The sequence below is a fragment of the Limulus polyphemus genome, unplaced genomic scaffold (genome assembly GCF_000517525.1).
Source record: "Limulus polyphemus unplaced genomic scaffold, Limulus_polyphemus-2.1.2 Scaffold3122, whole genome shotgun sequence".
Classification (NCBI taxonomy): domain Eukaryota; kingdom Metazoa; phylum Arthropoda; class Merostomata; order Xiphosura; family Limulidae; genus Limulus; species Limulus polyphemus.
In genome coordinates, this window is record NW_013668732.1 from 60,793 (window position 1) to 78,670 (window position 17,878).

General features: G+C 32.8%; 1 protein-coding gene across 3 annotated transcripts in view; it reads left to right on the forward strand.

Moving 5' to 3' along the window:
* LOC106468703 (myosin-51-like) overlaps nt 1–17,878 on the forward strand; it is a 99,503-nt gene that overhangs the window by 17,690 nt on the left and 63,935 nt on the right. For all 3 annotated transcript variants that reach the window (XM_022397065.1, XM_022397066.1, XM_022397064.1), the window contains exons 3-8: nt 5,034–5,108; nt 5,750–5,834; nt 10,275–10,381; nt 11,878–12,004; nt 15,345–15,463; nt 15,740–15,887. In XM_022397065.1, coding sequence (XP_022252773.1) covers nt 5,034–5,108; nt 5,750–5,834; nt 10,275–10,381; nt 11,878–12,004; nt 15,345–15,463; nt 15,740–15,887 — 661 coding nt within the window. The remainder of the gene's footprint in view (nt 1–5,033; nt 5,109–5,749; nt 5,835–10,274; nt 10,382–11,877; nt 12,005–15,344; nt 15,464–15,739; nt 15,888–17,878) is intronic.

The following is a 17,878-nucleotide window of genomic DNA, read 5'->3' on the forward strand; positions in this document are numbered from 1 at the left end:
GAAGGATTTTGTCTGTTCGTGGCAACTCTAGTCTTCTTCTACGCGCCCCCTATTCTTGTATATAAGTGCGCCAGATAAAGCGAAATTAATTAATCGGAACTGAATTGCAGACAGAGAGATATAGAGACAGATAATCGAGTCAAGCTGTAAGTAAAGTGCGTGAATCGTTGTGAATTCTAGTGTGTATTGAAGTTAAAGTGACTGTAGAAAATCTGTGTATTGCAAAGTTGTACTGAGAAAGAATAAACTAGTTTTATTTAAGAAAGAACTTGTATCGCGGAAAATTTACAAACGAACACAGAGACGTAACAGTATTGGTAAACTCGTACAAGATACTTATTTCCATATGAATGTAGGATAAGCGAGTATATATTTTAATTATCTTTTCTTTAAAACAGACTTCTTGGATATTAAAACCGATGTTTCATACTATATTACTTGGACAAGTGTAAGTTTTCATTCTTTAGCTATAAAGATAGAAAGTTATACATTGGTAATGAGAACAATTGAAGTGAGACGTCAGGTAATTTTAAAATATTAAAGCAAAAGACAAGTTAATTAAAAAAAAATCGGAAACTTGTATGCTACTACGGATAAACGATGGAACAGAAGAAAAACGTATTTGTTGACAGAAGTTAAAATGTAGATATAATGGCGCATATTTCTTTCGACGATGTCTGTCTTCAATAATAATAATAATAATGAAATCAGTGTTTTCTTTGGCTATTGGTCACACAAGAAACATGAATAATGATAATCCAGCTTCAAAGAAGTATAATCACTGTATATTTTTATTATAATATTCCAGCTTTAAAGATGTATAATCCTCGTATAATATTTTATAATAATATTCATCTTTAAAGAAGTATAATCACCGTATGTTTTCATAAGAATATACCAGCTTTAATGAAGTGTAATCACTGCAGCTAGTGTCGTGTTAAAGAAATTACTACCAATATTGCGTTATACACCATAGAATGTATAGACTTCACAAGTCCCCTTTTTGTGCTGAAATTTTGGTTATCAAAACCACTTGTACCGAATGAGATCTACTTAAAATACTGCAGTTTCCAACTAGCTGAAAACAGAGGAGTATAATGAATGTGGCTCACGTTCGTCGATTATAAGAAGTATTATATATATGTTTCGTGAAATGATTTCCACAATTTACCAATCAATATGTAACATTAATGATTTTGTATATCTAATTATAGAATTGTTGAGTTTATTGCTTACCTATTTCCTTAGAACATTTATCTTTCAAAGCGGTATTATATATATATATCTGTTTGCGTCCATGGCGGAGAAACAGTTAACCAGTTTTGTTCTGAGCACGTGATTCAAAGTTGTACTTGATGTGGTTATGAAAAATTTGTTCAGAAAAATAAATAAATATTACGCTAAAGAATTGGGTTTCAATACCAGTGATGGACATAGCACAGATAGTTTTACACTTAACAACGAAATAATCGAAAAATACATGCGAAGGGTAAATACGCTATATTAAAACAATTTTGAATATGTAAACAAGCACACCACATGAGAACCATAGGCAGTGGTACCTAACCTATTAGAAGTACATTATTTGTCGTTTCTTGAGTAGTGTTTGGGACCAAAAATTGTTCGCTTTTGGGAAGAGTATGTGACATCGCTTTATTTGTATATCATAAAAAATGTGTTTAGAACGGTGATTTAGAAATTGTAAGCCGGGAATATCCCATGTACTTAATAAAATTGGAAAACAAAGGAATAGGGATTAACATGGGGAATCAGGACCATCCATAAAACAGACCTACAACAAGTCGTATATACCTGAGCCATGGTTAGCAAAGTTCGGCATCTTGTAACAGGTGAAACTCTGCGAACACAAAAGTTAGTGGCAAATGCCGTTCACGTGCTTGGGGAAACTGTATGCAATATAATCAAAAAGGATTTCCGTTTGTAAAATCGACACATCGCACGTGTACACAAGTTTCTTCCATGACATATTCGTTCAAATGTCGCATACTTCAAGCAGTTGGAGAATAAAACAGGTATTCTAGTCACCAGACACAGAGTCTTTGGATTTCTGTGCGTTCGGACTGTTGAATCAAGCTCTGTGAACCCGTCTTCCTTGTAACATTAGATGGCTCATGGAAAGTGCAGGGAGTGGTGATATGCTTTTAATATAACAGTCTTAAAGTGAAAGCTTTTACAGTGGGAATTACGATGCAAGGCTATTTTCAGTATTCATGACCGTCTAACAGAGCAGATAACCAAACGTAGCGACATGCACTGTAATGAACTAGGTGAAGCTTCAAAATCGTCTTAATATAATGTACTCAACCTCTGTATTTATCTTAATCACCAGTTTAATGGTTTCGTCTAATTCCGTCTCACCAAATTATATATTTTGATCAGTTTTAACTTTAATAAGGATATTTTTACATGAAACAATGGAGAAAAGGACACGTGTAATCATAGTTATTACAAAACAAAACAAATGCCTTGAGTTCAAGCAAACATTGATTGTAATATACAACGTTTCCATTCATTGTATATGTTCTTGAAGTGTTAAACATTTAGGCCTAACGACAAAAAAAAATAGTCAGATGACCAGTAACTAAGTATACCTTTACAAAATAACATCTGGTTACTGTTCCACTCTATTTTTTTCCAATCCATCGCCTTCCTCTTCACGGTTCTTCAGAAATATTTACTTACTTGAACTATAGTGGTTACAAGATTGTTTGCGTGTTACAAAAATATCGTGTAAGTCTACAGAAAAGGCTATCGTGCAATGCCATCGGGGATTTTGAGCTGTTATATAGAGGGAAAGCGGCAGCTCAAAAAGCATCCAATGCCAAGTCTTGGGCTACTGTTGTCTCATCAAATAGTGGGATTTCAAGGTAGCTCTTACAGCACATGAACGGATCCAAAGTTATTGTCATTTCTTTTTCTGTAGGGTATTTTTGCAAGCTGCAAACATAGCTACACGTTAGTGTTCGTTTACAAAAGTATTTTTAATAAGGGAAGTAAAGAAGAACTTTCTCAGAAGTAATTCTAATGAGGTTAATGGAAGTGAAATTTATGAGTAGTTCTAATGAGGTTAATGGAAGTGAAATTTATCAGTAGTTCTAATGAAGATAATAGAAATGAAATTTCTCAGTAGTACTAATGAAGATAATAGAAATGAAATTTATCAGTAGTTCTAATGAAGATAATAGAAATGAAATTTCTCAGTAGCTCTAAAGAGGTTAATGGAAGTGAAATTTATGAGTAGTTCTAATGAGGTTAATGGAAGTGAAATTTCTCAGTAGTACTAATGAAGATAATAGAAATGAAATTTCTCAGTAGCTCTAAAGAGGTTAATGGAAGTGAGTCTTCTCAGTAGTTCTAATGAGGTTAATGGAAGTGAGTCTTCTCAGTAGTTCTAATGAGGTTAATGGAAGTAAATATTCTCAGTAGTTTTAATGAGGTTAATGGAAGTAAGTATTCTCAGTAGTATTGATGGTTAATAGAAGTCGTAGACAGTCTTTCGATAATCGAAGGTGACGTGCAGAAGGGGAAGGGAGGGGGTGAGAAACCATCAACGCTTGAATTGTCGACTGTGCTTCCAGCGCTTGTGTCATCGAAGCCCAAAATTACTGACATATTTCTTTTCATAAATGTGCCACTGTACTGAGCAAATAACTGTATTCAAGGCGTGTCTCCGAGCGCGACGATCCTGTAAGACTTTCACTCACTTCTGATGTGGAACCTCCGAGCCGTCTTTAGTGGATTTGGCGCAATCGTTGCCCAGGGAATCCCAATGAGTAGTAAGTATATCAGCTGTGATCAGGTGACGCTTTAGTACATCTTTGTAACACAGCTTTGGTCCATCTTTCAGCTGCTGATCAGAGGACAGTTCTCCATAAAGTAGAGTCTTCGAAAGTCTATGTTCTGGTATACGCACCACATGACCAGCCCAACACAGTTGTCTTTTAAGAAGCATGTCTTTTATGCTGAGCATATCAGCGTGCTCCAAGACCTCCTCGTTAGTGATTCGGTCTTCCCAAGATATATTCAGGATCACTCTGGCGTATCTGAGTTGTACGCTGGACAATATCTTTATGCGACAATGATAGAGTGTATACGTCTCAGTTGAATGTAGAGTCTGCTACAGTATGTTACCACTGTTCTCCTGTGTTGCAGGATGTTATTGCTGTTTTTATTTGTGCTACAAAATGTTAACGCTATCCTCCTGTGTGCTACAATATCTGATCGCTGTATTTCTGTGTTGCAGTATGTCATCGCTATCCCTCCGTGTGCTACAATATGTTGTTGCTGTTCTCCTGCGGGATACAATACGTTTCCGTTGTTCACACGTGTGTTACAGTGTGTTCTCGCTGTTCTCCAGTATACTACAATCTTATCGGTGTAATTCTGTGTATGACAATGTTATTGCTATTCTCCTGTGTTGCAATATGTTAACGTTATTCTTCTTTGTTTAATTTGGTATATTACATTTTACACAATTTGTTGGGGGGGGGGACTTTGTTTCATTTTACAAAATTTAAATATAAGCTATTTTGTGGTCGTACACATGTATAATTTAAAATAGAATAAATGAAACTGTTTTAAAAGTTAATTAGTTTTTAAAAAATTAAAGTTTTAGGTGTTTCTATAAAGTTGAAAGATTAAAATTAAAGATTAATTTTTCTTAAATATTCAAAATTTATATTCTTTAATTGTTTGATTACCAATATAAGTATATGTATTGAATAATGCAAAAAATTCTGCAATTTCTATCCTCTGAACAATATATGATTCTACTTAACGAAGAAACAGTAACAAGAAAGCATATGGAAAAAAAGTAAAAAAAGATGACGTAGTTTTGCAACGTATTTATACAGTTTTATTGCAAGGTACACCACCAGCTAAGATATAATCGGGTGAGAATGAAATTAATATGAAATTTAAGATACTGTTTATTCCTTAAATGACTGTTCTAATATTGGAAAAAAAGATAGCAAAATATACTTGAAACTTATTTTCCTTCTTTCTTATCGCAGGGTCATTTCATCGAAGTACAAGTTACTGATGGCGCCCTCTATAGGACAAAAATTCATTGTTATTTCTTGGACCAGGTAAATTATGTTTTTCCTAAAATGGGGGACATTGTTACTATATGGCATCCTGTGATCAAAGAAAGATTCGCATAAATTTATTTATGTATTTATCTTTCATAATAGAGGAATACAGCACCTTTGACAGGTCCAATCCTTGCGTAGATGTGTTTTTCATAATAATGGATTACAGCACCTTTGCTAGGTTTTTAATCCGTTATGGTTCTGTATCGTTCTTTGATCCTCATTATTTCCACTAATTTTTTTAACTCATTTTCATTTCCAATACATTTTCCAATGTCATCGAGCCAAGTGAGTGAAGATAGGGATAGATGAATTCAAGTAATCCGGCAGATTAAAATTTGAAAGTCTAAGTTTAAAGAAAGCAAAATTATTTGTAATGGATTAGGAGTGTTTAATATTGATTAATCGAAAGGTCTATAAAATATCTTTTGGCGAATTCTACAAATAACATAAAAGTAATATATATGTTACCTTGTAAATGTGCCGTTTTCTGACTTTAGTTCAGGAATTCTTCTAAAAATATATATTTTCCATTTGCAGTTACATTAAGATTTAAATATTACGAGCAACATTTCTACAATATAATAACTTATTTCATGTAATCAGCCATTTTTCATTTTTGTTTTGTTTATTTTTAGACTCGGGTTGCAAGACCACTGTCTAATGAAAAAAATTATCACATATTTTACCAACTTTTGGCAGGATTAACTCAGGAAGAAAGGGGTCAGTATCTTGAAGACATTTTTCATTCCAATTTTAATCAATCTTATATTTATAAAAGCGTTTACAAATTTAAAAGTGTTTACACCATATTCATATTTGAAGAGAATCTCTTTTTGGTCAAGGCCTACTTTGGCCTACTGGTTAGGACAGTCGACTCGCAATCTGCGTGTTGCGGGTTTGAATAACGTTACCAAACGTTTTCGTCCATTCAGCTGTGGGGGCATTATAATATGCTGGTCAATTCCACTATTTATTCGTAAAAGAATAGCTCAAGAGTTGACAGTACGTGGTGTAGACTAGCTGCCTTCCCTCTAGTCCAACATTTCAAAATTAGGGACGCAAATAGTCCTCTAGTAGCTTCACACGAAACTCAACAAAGAAACAAGTAAACTCTTTTTGGTGTATATAAAGAATCGAAGAAGGGAAATTAACTATATGTACGTAGCTTGATTGGATCAATTTCATTAGATTAATTTGGACGATGATGGTCACAATAATAAAACAAAAAGGAATAAGTAACCGTACAATTAACGAGGATCACCAGCCCTCCAGGTGCAATTAAGTTCACACTCACTTGTGGAATATTTCAATCTGTTCAGACACAGATTTTCTTCAACTTGACAGACTTCAACATGAGTAAACTCAACTCTGGTGTTTAACATACGACGACTTTAACGTATACACGTTGCACAAGCACGACAATATTTCACCATAACCTAAAAATTGTCAAGACCTTCATTTGTTAAATTTTTGACCACTTCACAAACACGTCCTTGTTTCCATCTAACTTCAAACCTTATCACGACATTCCCATCATAGTTAAGTCCAGAGTATTTCACAAATGCAGCCAAAAATTTAGTACTTTAGCCTGAATCTTTTCACCATATTTCCCAGATAAGTCAAGATTACTGCATAGAAATGCCTGGTCGCCCAACTATACCACAGTATAACTTTGACTACTAATCTTGACAGGTTAATTCTAATTTCATAGTCTAACCTTGACTCTGTCATTAATTTTCACAGTTTAATTCTTATTTCACAGTTTAACCTTGACTCTGTCACTAATCTTCACAGGTTAGTTCTTATTTTATCAGTCTAGCCTTGACAGTTTCACTAAACATCACAGGTTAGTTCTTATTTCACAGTCTAACCTTGACTTTTAACCATAACGCTGTAGCTTTGTTTTCATGTTTTTAAACGACTGTTAACCATAACGCTGCAGCTATAGTTTCCTGTTTTTAAACGACTGTTAACCATAACGCTGCAGCTATATTTAAAGTTTTAAAACGACTGCTAGCCATAACGCTGCAGCTATATTTTCCTGCTTTTAAACGACTGTTAGCCATAACGCTTTGGCTATATTTCCTGTTTTTAAACGACTGTTAGCCATAACGCTGAAGCTATAATTTCCTGTTTTTAAACGACTGTTAGCCATAACGCCGTAGCTACATTTTCCTGTTTTTAAACGACTGTTAACCATAACGCTGAAGATATATTTTCCTGGTTTTTAAACGACTGTTAACCATAACGCTGGAGCTGTATATTCCTGTTTTCAAAAGTCTGTTAGCCATAACGATGTAATATATTTTCCTGTTTCAAACGACTATTAACAATAACGATTTAGCTTTGTTTTTATTTTTTTAAACGACTGTTAACCATAACGCTGTAGCTTTGTTTCATGTTTTTAAACGACTGTTAACCATAACGCTGAAGCTATATTTTCCTGTTTTTAAACAACTGTTAGCCATAACGCTGTACCTACATTTTCCTATTTTTAAACGACTGTTAACCATAACGCTGTAGCTTTGTTTTCATGTTTTTAAACGACTGTTAGCCATAACGCTGAAGCTATATTTTCCTGTTTTAAAACGTCTGTTAGCCGAAACGCTGTAGCTGTATTTTCCTTTTTTTAAACGACTGTTAACCATATTGCTGTAGCTATATTTCCAGTTTTTAAACGACTGTTAGCCATAACGCTGTAGCTATAGTTTCCTCTTTTAAAACGACTGTTAACCATAACGCTGTAGCTGTATTTTCCTTTTTTAAACGACTTTTAACCATAACACAGTAGCTGTATTTTCCTTTTTTAAACGACTTTTAACCATAACACAGTAGCTATATTTTCCAGTTTTTAAACGACTGTTAACCATAACACTGAAGCTATATTTTCCTGTTTTTAAATGACTGTTAGCCATAACGCTGTAGCTATATTTTCCGATTTTGAACGACTGTTAACCATAGCGCTGGAGCGGTATATTCCTGTTTTAAAACGTCTGTTACCTATAATGCTGTATCTATATTTTCCTGTTTCAAACGACTATTAACCATAATGCTGTAGCTTAGTTTTATGTTTTTAAACGACTGTTAACCAAAACGATGAAGCTATATTTTCCTTTTTTAAAAGGACTCTTAACCATAACGCTGTAGATATACTTTCATGTTTTTAATCGACTGTTAGCTACAGCATAATGGTTAACAGCCGTTTAAAAAAGGAAAGTATATCGACAGTGTTATGGTTAATAGTCATTTAAATACAGGAAAATACAGCTACAGCATTATGGCTAACAGACGTTTCAAAACAGGAAAATATTGCTACAGCGCTAGGGTTAACAGTCGTTAAAAAACCGGAAAATATAGCTACAGCGTTATGGTTAACAGTCGTTTAAAAACAGGAAAATATAGCTACAGTGTTATGACTAACAGTCGTTTAAATACAGGAAAATATAGCTACAGCGTTATGGTTAATATTTTCCAGTTTTTAAACCAGTGTTAGCCGCAACGCTGTCGATATACTTTCCTGTTTTTAGACTACTGTTAGCCATAACGCTGTAACTATATTTTCCTAATTTTAAACGACTGTTAACCATAACACTGTAGCTATATTTTCCAGTTTTTAAACGACTGTTAACCACAACGCTGTAGCTATATTTTCCTCTTTTAAAACGACTGTTATCCATAACGCTTTTGCTATATTTTTCTCTTTTAAAACGACTGTTAACCATAGCGCTGAAGCTATATTTTCCTGTTTTTAAACGACTGTTAACCACAACGCTGTAGCTATATTTTCCTTCTTTGAAACGACTGTTAACCATAACGCTGTAGCTATATTTTCCTGTTTTTAAACGACTGTTAACCACAACGCTGTAGCTATATTTTCCTCTTTTAAAACGACTGTTATCCATAACGCTTTTGCTATATTTTTCTCTTTTAAAACGACTGTTAACCATAGCGCTGAAGCTATATTTTCCTGTTTTAAAACGTCTGTTAGCCGTAACCCTGTAGCTGTAATTTCCAGTATTTAAACGGCTGTTAACCATAATTCTGTACCTATATTTTCCAGTTTTTAAACGACTGTTAACCATAACACTGTAGCTATATTTTCCAGTTTTTAAAGGATTGTTAGCCATAACGCTATAGCTAAATTTTGCTCTTTCAAAACGGTTGTTAGCCATAACGCTGTAGCTATATTTTCCTGTTTTTAAACGACTGTTAACCACAACGCTGTAGTTATATTTTCCTCTTTTAAAACGACTGTTAGCAATAACGCTGTAGCTATATTTTCCTGTTTTTAAACGACTGTTAACCAAAACGCTGTAGCTATATTTTCCTCTTTTAAAACGACTGTTAGCCATAACGCTGTAGCTATATTTTCCAGTTTTTAAACGACTGTTATACATAACGCTTTAGCTATATTTTCCAGTTTTTAAGCGACTGTTATACAAAACGCTTTAGCTATATTTTCTTCTTTTAAAACGACTGTTAGCCATAACGCTGTAGCTAAATTGTGTTCTTTCAAAACGATTGTTAGCCATAATGCTGTAGCTATATTTTCCTGTTTTTAAACGACTGTTAACCATAACGCTGTAGCTATATTTTCCAGTTTTTAAACGACTGTTATCCATAACGCTGTAGCTATATTTTCCTCTTTTTAAACGGCTGTTAATCATAACGCTGTAGCTTTTAATTCTAGTTTTTCAACGACTCTTAGCCATAAAGCTGTAGCTATATATTCCTGTTTTAAAATGACTGTTAGCCATAACGCTGTAACTACATTATCCTGTTTTAAACGACTGTTAACCATAACGCTGTAGCTTTGTTTTCATGTTTTTAAACGACTCTCAACCATGACGCTGAAGCTATATTTTCCTGTTATAAAACGACTGTTAAACATAACGCTGTAGCTATATTTTTAGAACCAAAATCGTTTAAAAACGGGCTTTTTGAAGTGAACTATTCAGTTAATAATGTTATACAAGTATGACCAATGTTACGAAAGAGAAATGATAATTCTTTCTTTCCAATGGATACAATTGTGGAACGTTCGTTTCAAATCTCACCGTTTTCCTTCTTCTGTCTTCACGGGTAAAGTAAAGTTTTAGATTGTCAGTGCTAGATGTATGTGGAAATCATTCATATTCTTCTTTTCTCTCAATACTCTAGTAAAACTCGGTCTAGATGGATACAGTATGCACAACTTGTGTTATTTAAACAGCGGAGATGTCGCACAAAGTGTTTTGGAAGACTCGACGAGATTTCAATCTTGGAAGGTGAAAATTCTTCAAATTTATTATATTCCAAGTAAAGGAATATTTTAATTTTAGATATATTAGCATATTTTATATTTTCCCTGATACGGATGTTTTATTGAGTGTAATGTGCATAAATAAATAAGTTTATTATTGTGGTAATGGTGAAAGTTATCAGAAAAATTATACACACATATATATATATATATATATATATTGTTACAACAGCGGAAGTCACGCGACGCTGGGATCATGCGCGCTGGAGTTTCTAGAAGGATCATGACTTATCAAGGAACCTCGCGAATGTCCGAGTGTTCCCAGACATACTCTTTTTTAGTATATAAGCCCAGCAAATAAAGCCAGTGATAGATAGGTATGTAGATAGATTGAAGACAGAGATAATTGAGTCAAGCGAACAGTAGGTACCGTAAGTAAAGTGTGTGAAGCACTGTGATTTATAGCGTGTGTCATAAAAGTTGTTAAGTTAAAGTGACAGTGGAAATTCTGTGTACTGAAAAGTTGTATCAAGAAAGAATAAACTGGTTTTAATTGAGAAACGACTTGTATCGCTGAAGTTCCTCAGAAACAATTTATACCGTAAATTAACAAACGAGCAGATACGTAACAATATGTATGTATGTGTCTGTTGTCGACTTTAAATCTGTATGAAATTCTACCTAAGTAAAAAAAAATATATATATTAAAACATATTGAATGTAAAAAAATGTCAGAAAATAATCTAATCACTTCTGTTAGTACTATTATGTTAACATGTAATATAATCATTTCTGTTAGTACTTATATGTTAAAATGTAATATATCATTTCTGTTAGTACTATTATGTTTACATGTAATATATCATTTCTGTTAGTACTATTATGTTAACATGTAACATATCAAAATGCTCGAGTAAATTACTTATACTTAACACTATAGCATTAGTTTACCTGATGATGACCACACAAGTGGTCGAAACGTTGTAATAAATTTTCTAAAAATAAAATAATCCACTCAACAGCTGTCTTCAAAGTTTTATTATTTAAGTAAAAGTGGATTTCCCCTCCCCTTTCAACAGAATGTAATATATCATTTCTGTTAGTACTATTATGCTAACATATAAATTTTTATGTAAATAAAATTCTAATATTGTAACTTAACTTAGGATATACGTGAAGTATGTGAATGAAGCTACAACAGCAAGGTCTCTCAGGTGATTTAACAGTTACGAAGTATCTCAATGTCCCCATCCTACGTAACTTATCTTTGGTCAATGATTTCAAAAGAACAGCATGATAATTTAAGGGAGCATCTCAAAATCACTTCCCATAATGCCTCAAATGAACAATACCTCCCGCCCTTCCTCTTTAACGATATAAGTTGTAGATATTTCTAACTATAAATGGGACACTAACTTATAAAAAACTTCTGCATATTAAGTTGTTTTTTTAAAGAAATGCCTATTATTATATTTCATTTGATGTAGCAACATTTGAAAGTAGACTTTGTTATTTTATTAGACGTGTCTCTCTGTGCTTGGTATCCCCTTCATGGATGTCCTCAGGGTATTGGCAGCAGTATTGTTACTAGGCAACATCCAGTTTATTGACAGACCAGGGCTAGACGTGGATGTTGATAATGGAACAGGTAAAATTTATTAAAAGTAGACGTAATAATGAAATGTTTATAGAGTGGCTATAATGATTTGTGGATACTTACATGGATATAGGCATTTATTTTATAAAAATCCACGATAGCTATTTAAAGTTGAAATATACAGCTTTGTGCTTAACTTCAAACAACAACAACAACATATAAGGAACAAAACATAACTTATTATAAAACCTGTAAAATCAAACCTAGAAAACTTAAAATACTTCTGGTGTTTATCATCAGTATTACTCCATGTTTATTGTAACTTGTATTTCTCATCCTCAATAAAGTTATTTTAAAATACTGTCTTTGTTCGTGTGTATGTGTAGACCAAATGTTACTGACATTTAACGCATGATTCAACGGAAACAAATATATGTACAGTATGTCTGTATGCATGCATAAATTTAATAATTGATTATTTCAACTTGACAAATAGTTTCTTAAGACTAATTTGTAAAGTATTCAGTAACACTTGGTGCAGAAAAGCTCACAAGTCTATTTGTTTTCATAGTTGTAATTTCAATACAGTTTTCACATGTGTATTTGCTTTCATAGTTGTAATTTCAATACAGTTTTCACAGTTCTACGTTTTCACACAGGTGTATTTGTTTTCATAATTGTAATTTCAATACAGTTTTCACAGTACTACGTTTTCACACAGGTGTATTTGTTTTTATAGTTGTAATTTCAATGCAGTTTTCACAGTTCTACGTTTTCACATAGGTGTATCTGTTTTCATAGTTACAATTTCAATACCGTTTCTACAGGTGTATTTATTTTCATAGTTGGAAGTTCAATACAGTTTTCACAGTTCTTCGTTTTCACACAAGTTTATTTGTTTTCATACTCCTAATTTCATTACAGTTTTCAAAGTTCTACGTTTCCATAGGTGTATTTGTTTTCATAGTTCTAATTTCAATACATTTTTCATGGGGCATATGTTTTCACAGTTGTATTTTCAATACAGTTTTCACAGTTCTACGTTTTCACACAGGTGTATTTATTTTCATAGTTCTAATTTCAATACAGTTTTCACAGTTCTACCTTTACACAGGTGTATTTATTTTCATAGTTGTAATTTAAATACAGTTTTCACAGTTCTACGTTTTCACATAGGTGTATTTGTTTTCATAGTTGTAATTTCAATACAGTTTTCACAGAGGTGTATTTGTTTTCATATTTGTAATTTCAATACAGTTTTCACAGTTCTGCGTTTTCACAGGTGTATATGTATCATAGTTGTAATTTCAATACTGTTTTCACAGTTCTACGTTTTCACACAGGTGTATTTGTTTTTATAGTTGTAATTTCAATACTGTTTTCACAGTTCTACGTTTTCACACAGGTGTATTTGTTTCTATAGTTGTAATTTCAATGCAGTTTTCACAGTTCTACGTTTTCACATAGGTGTATCTGTTTTCATAGTTACAATTTCAATACCGTTTCTACAGGTGTATTTATTTTCATAATTGGAAGTTCAATACAGTTTTCACAGTTCTTCGTTTTCACACAGGTGTATTTGTTTTCATAGTTGTAATTTCATTACAGTTTTCACAGTTCTACGTTTTCACACAGGTGTATTTGTTTTCATAGTTGTAATTTCAATACAGTTTTCACAGTTCTACGTTTCCATAGGTGTATTTGTTTTCATACTTCTAATTTCATTACAGTTTTCACAGTTCTACGTTTTCACACAGGTGTATTTGTTTTCATAGTTGTAATTTCAATACAGTTTTCATGGGACATATATTTTCACAGTTATAATTTCAATACAGTTTTCACAGTTCTACATTTTCACACAGGTGTATTTGTCTTCATAGTTGTAATTTCAATACAGTTTCCACAGGTGTATTTGTTTTCATAGTTGTAATTTCAATACAGTTTTCTCAGTTCTACGATTCCACAGGTGTATTTGTTTTCACAGTTATAATTTCAATACAGTTTTTATGGGGCATACGTTTTCACAGTTATCATTTCAATACAGTTTCTACTGGTGTATTTGTTTTCATAGTTGTAATTTCAATACAGTTTTCACAGTTTTACGTTTTCACACAGGCGTATTTGTTTTCATAGTTGTAATTTCAATAAAGTTTTCATGGGGCATATGTTTTCACAGTTATAATTTCAATAGTTTCCACAGGTGTTCATTTTCATAGTTGTAATTTCAATACAGTTTCTACTGGTGTATTTGTTTTCATAGTTGTAATTTCAATAAAGTTTTCATGGGGCATATGTTTTCACAGTTATAATTTCAATAGTTTCCACAGGTGTTCATTTTCATAGTTGTAATTTCAGTACAGTTTCCACAGGTGTATTTGTTTTTGTAGTTGTAATTTCAATACAGTTTTCATAGTTGTAATTTCAATACAGTTTTCATAGTTGTAATTTCAATACAGTTTTCACAGTTCTACGTTTTCACACAGGCATAATTGTTTTCATATTTGAAATTTAAATACAGTTTTCACAGTTCTACGTTTCCACAGGTGTATTTGTTTTCATAGTTGTAATTTCAATACAGTTTCCACAGGTGTATTTATTTTCATGGTTGTAATTTCAATACAGTTTCCACAGGTGTATTTATTTTCATATTTCTAATTTCCATACAATTTCCACAGGTGTATTTGTTTTCATAGTTGTAATTTCAGTAAAACAGTGTATACGTTTTCACTGTTCTATTTCAATAAAACAGTTTATACTTGTTCATCATTGATAATGAATCATTTTGGTTTAATTTGGATACAATTCTCCAGAAGATATGTCTATACTTTTATATATGAAATTATTCACATTTACGAACATTTTAGGTATTAGTGTTCAGGTTATGGGTTTTGTATTCTTTTACCTTTGATACAGTCATTTAAAAGCGCTACTTATCTTCAATAACTAAACTAATATGAATGTATGATTAAGTTTTGTTGAATAGACGGCAACTGCCTGTTGTAGAAACACAAGTATTAAGGACGACGTTTTTTAAAATCTTCTACTTTTAGTCTTAAGGTCTATCAAGCAATAGAATTTGAGTTCATTTAAAATAAATAAAATAATAGGATTCTAGTTATAAAGATAAAAACGACAATAAAAAGTTTTAGTTTGTAAGTGAAACTCTAAGCAACAGAAACAAGATATATCTGAAGACTTATTAAGCCGTTGTTCTATCTGAGAGCAGTAAAACCGAGGAAGCCTGATAATTTTTGTAGAAATCCTGATAAAGAACTTGGCAGTAATTAATGTATAGTAGAAATTATCTTTTTTCTTTCAGTATTTAAAGACATGTATCTATTTTTATGTTTATCAAAATGAAATTATAAGAAAAACGTTCTTTGTCCTACAGAAGTTAAAACGGTGGCTTCTTTGCTTGGCTTGTCCAGTGTTTCGTTATTTCAAGGGCTTACATCACGCACACATAATATACGAGGACAAATAGTGAGGTCAGCATCAAGTGCTTTAGTGGTGAGTAGACATTAGACTTATCCTGTGGAAGAATTAACTGTTCTTCAAATTATTGGATCATTCCATTAATTCAGAAAATAATTAGGAACCAATGAAGTCCTTCATTTTGGCACCTATTGGTTACAACCAGGAATAGTTACTTATATTATACCAGTAAAAAGTTATGTTAAATCTAAAATCATCAGTTTTGTATTTAAAGTTAAATATGTAAAAAATAGCTTTGTTTTTTTTTTCTCGCCACCACAATAAATAAGTGGACGAATGATGTTGTTATAGGCTAGTGCCACTCGCGACGCTCTAGCGAAAGCACTCTACTGTCGAACTGTAGCCACCATAGTAAGAAGAGCTAACAGCTTGAAGAGACTTGGACCAACGTCTGTGACCCTGAGCTCGGACAGCAATGAATCTGTTCAGAATAACGCAGGTAATTCGAGCCTGTAAGAAGGTTCTGAGTGACACATATAATTACTTCTATTGTGTTTTCCTCTATTTAAAAGTAATCGAAGCATGTAAGACGTTTCTGGTTGATACAGATAATGACGTCTATAGTTTTTGCCTCTGTTTTAAAGCATGTAAGACGTTTCTGGTTGATACAGATAATTACTTCTATTGTGTTTGCCTCTGTTTAAAAGTAATCGATGCACGTAAGACGTTTCTGGTTGATACAGATAACGACTTCTATATAGTGTTTGCCTCTGTTTAAAATTAATCGAAGCATGTAAGACGTTTCTGGTTGATACAGATAATGACGTCTATAGTTTCTTCCTCTGTTTAAAATCAATTAAACCATGTAAGACGTTTCTGGTTGATACAGGTAATGACTTCTATTGTTTTTCCCTCTGTTTAAAAGTAATTGAAGCATTTAAGATGTTTCTGAGTGACACAGATAATGACTTCTATAGTTTTTGCCTCTGTTTAAAAGTAACTGAAGCCAGTAAGAAGTTTGAATGACACAGATAATGTATTCATTTATTACCTCCGCCATTGGAGATTATGTTTTCACCCCTGTGTGTGTGATTGTCAGCAAGATTTCTCGAAAATGGCTGAATGAATTTGGACAAAATTTGGACTATGACTCAAGTGATTAGGTTTGAAGGGTAAATATCTAAGGGCAAAGCCACAGCAAGGTCACAAATATCCATAAAATCTGTATCTGTTAACATTGAATTAATTTTCACACTATTTTTCTTTATAACTCAGTTAAAAATGTTCGGATTTTAATGAAACCCGGTGGACATATGTAGAATATTATTCCTCACCATCTGAAGAAAACTTGTCCGTGTCCTTTAATAAGGACGGACATACGGACTCAGTTTCTTATTTTTTGAGAGCCGAATATTGTAAACGGTGCTTGGCGGAAGTATGCGCTCTGCTGAGTCTCTCTCTGGTTTGTGTTTCTGTTTAAAACTAATTGAAACCCGTAAAAAGTTTCTTAAAGCACAGATATCGACTTCTGTTCTTCTTTTATGGGTAGTAATTAAGACTGATATAAAAGTTTTTTAGACAAATTATAATTGTAAAATAGAGTACTTTCCTTAAACCTTAGAGTACTTAGGGGGGGGGGGCTGTTAAATTAATAAAAATTGGGGAATGAAGTGCATGTGCACATTTCTCATCCTGCAAGTATACTGTATAGTGATTCCTGGAACTTGAATATTTAAATTTCAATACAGGAAAATAGTAAAAGATAATATACTGAATTAGGTGTGTACATAATTCTAGAAAACTTGAGTAGTTAACGCTGGAACCCTTGTGTACTTAACACTGGAACTCTTGTGTAGTCAATACTGGAATACTAATGTAGTTAGCACTGGAACACTTATGTAGTCAATACTGGAATACTAATGTAGTTAGCACTGGAACACTTATGAAGTCAATACTGGAACACTTGTGTAGTCAATACTAGGATACTTGTGTACTTAGAATTGGAACACTTGAGTAGGTAATACTGGAACACTTGTGTAGTTAGCACTGGAACACTTGTGTAGTTAATACTGGGACATTTGTGTAGTTAATACTGGAACATTGCTGTAGTTAATACTGAATACTAATGTAGTTAGCACTGGAACACTTATGTAGTCAATACTAGGATACTTGTGTAGTCAATACTAGGATACTTGTGTAGCCAATACTGGAATACTTCTGTAGTTAATACTGGAACTCTTGTGTAGTTAACACTGGAATACTTCAGTAGTCAATACTGGAATACTTGTGTAGTTAATACTGGAACATTGTACAGTTAATACTGAATACTTGTGTAGTTAATACCAGAACACTTGTACAGTTAATACTGAATACTTGTTTAGTTAATACTGGAACACTTGTACAGTTAATACTGAAATACTTGTGTAGTTAATACTAGAACTCTTGTGCAGTTAATACTGAATACTTGTGTAGTTAATACTGGAACTCTTG